The sequence below is a fragment of the Arachis ipaensis genome, chromosome B07 (assembly GCF_000816755.2).
Source record: "Arachis ipaensis cultivar K30076 chromosome B07, Araip1.1, whole genome shotgun sequence".
Taxonomy (NCBI): domain Eukaryota; kingdom Viridiplantae; phylum Streptophyta; class Magnoliopsida; order Fabales; family Fabaceae; genus Arachis; species Arachis ipaensis.
The window spans coordinates 4,463,761-4,466,216 of record NC_029791.2 but is presented as its reverse complement, the minus strand read 5'-3'; the positions used below and the strand labels follow the sequence as shown (position 1 = coordinate 4,466,216).

The following is a 2,456-nucleotide window of genomic DNA, read 5'->3' as shown; positions in this document are numbered from 1 at the left end:
AATAAAAATATATTATTTTTTTGTTTTTATTTAAAAAAAAACTCTATGAATACAAAAATCTAATCATCATGCATATGCATATATTTATAAACTCTATTGTAGAATCCATTATGTGAACATGGCAATATGCAACCCTTTCTTTTTTCAATCAAAAGGAATATGATTTACAAAGAGATAACATCAGATAGAAACTACAGATTCATTCACACGCAATATCTCTCAATGTAGGGTCTAAACAACGTATATTTTTGACACAATGGTTCTTAGGGAAAAAAGTAGTATCCAGCAAATTCACATATATAAAGTTTGCTGCCTCTGCATATATTAGCAAAATATCAAGGATTCTATCACTTCTTGCGAGACACTGCTGCTGCAATCCCACCTGCTATCAATCCTACAGCAGTTGCAGCAATGCCTAGGCCAATAACACCATCTGCAATGAGTGAAAAAGTAACCGTATCAGTGTTATATATTAGAGTGAATATCAAACCCCATTTTCTCTTTCTCAAAATGAAAACAAAGGCAGTAGTTTAGTGAAATTATCAAAATAATTTATTGGAACCTTTTGTAATCCGATCCTCAATTGCCTTCTTGAGTGTCACTGCCTGCCTCCAATCTGGTGCAATCTGCGGAAGAAAGCATGTAATGATATGCACCGAAGACTCAAGTATATGTAAAGGAAAAGAAGCATAGAAAGATGCATGACTCTAGTGATCAATTCCCCCTCTTTCAGAGTTCTAACTTAAAATCTGATGTGCGTCTGAGTGTGTTCAAGGTGGTTTAATCTTAATTAGATATAATGACAAGGAAATTCTCAACATCACAAATTCACAATACTCACCAGAGAACAGTAAAGCTTAACTACTCAGATCATATTGTACTTCTTTCTACTAGGAAATTATTACAGTGAAATATACAGATACAGATTCTTTTTCAAGATATGATGTCTCATGTATATGTAGTAACACAGGATACAAATGGCAGGTATACATTGAAATTTATATTGGAAGATAATCACAAAATAAAATCAGGACCTCTGCTAAAACATTCATTCATAAATAATGAAACACCTCAGCTTATTCTGCTGATTATTGGGACTATTTTTAAATCAATGGCAGAACTTGCCAGGAGGTGATTTTTTCTAACTAAAATAACACTAAAATCAGCATGCTATATAAGTAAAGGGGTTGATCTAACCATGAAAAAAAGGACGGATTAAAGATTTTATTATTTGCTTATAGAGCATACCATTAGGCACCTCTCCACAAGATCCCTACTCCTTGAATAGTCACCACTTCGATAATATCCAACAGCCAGAAGATACAGCTTCTCCCTTTGCTGTAGTGGATCGGATGTATTAGGCAAAGATCCTGGCATTCATGTGTCATGTTGAGATAATCAAAATTGCATGAAAAAACAGAACTCAACAGCAATACTAAGCAGAATATACACTCTTATGTTTAAAACTCAAAAGGTAAGGAAATTCGGAGCCACCTTCAAGCATTGCTATCCCACGTTGTACATCCTGTGATCGTTTGGAGTGAACAAGAGCCCACGATAATCGCAAGAGACACTCCTGCAAGAACTCATCAGATTGCTTCCCAGCCTCAGCAACCTCTCTCTCACACCCCTGCACAAAAACTCGAGTTATAAAAAGCAGCAAAGGAACAATAAAAAGACAAGGAGGTTTCAATTGTTATCAACAATTTCTTTTGTGAACGAAACATATCATGCTCCAAGCTATAGCTTTAACTGATTACACAATGATCCATCACAACAGGGAATTGTTTCATAGAAGCTGCAATTCCTCCTCCTTAACTAAGGTAACAAAAGATATGTGATTGATTTATATCTAAACCCTAAACCCTAAACCTATTGCAAGCGCTTACTTGATTTTGACCTAAACATCAAGACTGAAATCACGACCAATAGATAACAAGAAATCACAAGTTGATATCAATTCTGAATGAAGAAAATGGAATCGAGAAAAACAAAAGGCTTACAGCGACGATGTCAGGGTCACACCAGGGAAGCTGGTCTTTGCCGGAGAAGAAGTTACCAACGGAGTCAACTATCATTCCGAGCTTCGCTTCAAGCTTCGCCATTCAACAACAACCACCGAGTTTCCACCGAGTTGAGCTGAGTTTCACGAATCGCTGCAGAAATGACCGACAAAAAATCTTCGCTGATAATAAAATAATTAAAAAAGGGTTTAAAGAAAAGAGAAGAGAAGACTTTCTTCTTACGTCAAATTTTGTACATACCAATTGGAAGCTGTCTTAAGAAGTTTTGTGATCGTATTTTTTAGTTTTAAGAAATTAAGATTATTTTTTTTAACCGTGGATACTTGTCAAACTAATTTTTGCTTTTAAGAATTAAAAAATCTCATGTAATTTTATATAATAATGAATTATTATAGTTATTCTTATTTTTGTTATATTTATGTTTAATGTTTA

General features: G+C 34.5%; 1 protein-coding gene across 1 annotated transcript; it reads right to left on the bottom strand.

The window, feature by feature from the left end:
- Positions 82-2,337, bottom strand: LOC107609604 (mitochondrial fission 1 protein A). Its single transcript, XM_016311614.2, has 6 exons — positions 2,247-2,337; positions 2,004-2,156; positions 1,495-1,630; positions 1,249-1,370; positions 563-626; positions 82-433 (listed from the first exon to the last, which is right to left on the bottom strand). The coding sequence occupies exons 2-6, from the start codon at positions 2,103-2,105 to the stop codon at positions 348-350; spliced, it is 510 nt and encodes a 169-aa protein (XP_016167100.1). The 5' UTR covers positions 2,106-2,156; positions 2,247-2,337; the 3' UTR covers positions 82-347.

Excerpts from the sequence above, each read along its gene's own strand:
- LOC107609604 (XM_016311614.2), bottom strand. The coding sequence starts at position 2,105 with ATGGCGAAGCTTGAAGCGAAGCTCGGAATGATAGTTGACTCCGTTGGT. Across the intron at positions 1,631-2,003 it reads GTGACCCTGACATCGTCGCT|GGGTGTGAGAGAGAGGTTGC; the intron begins GTAAGCCTTTTG and ends GTTTTTGTGCAG. Across the intron at positions 434-562 it reads TGAGGATCGGATTACAAAAG|ATGGTGTTATTGGCCTAGGC; the intron begins GTTCCAATAAAT and ends CACTCATTGCAG.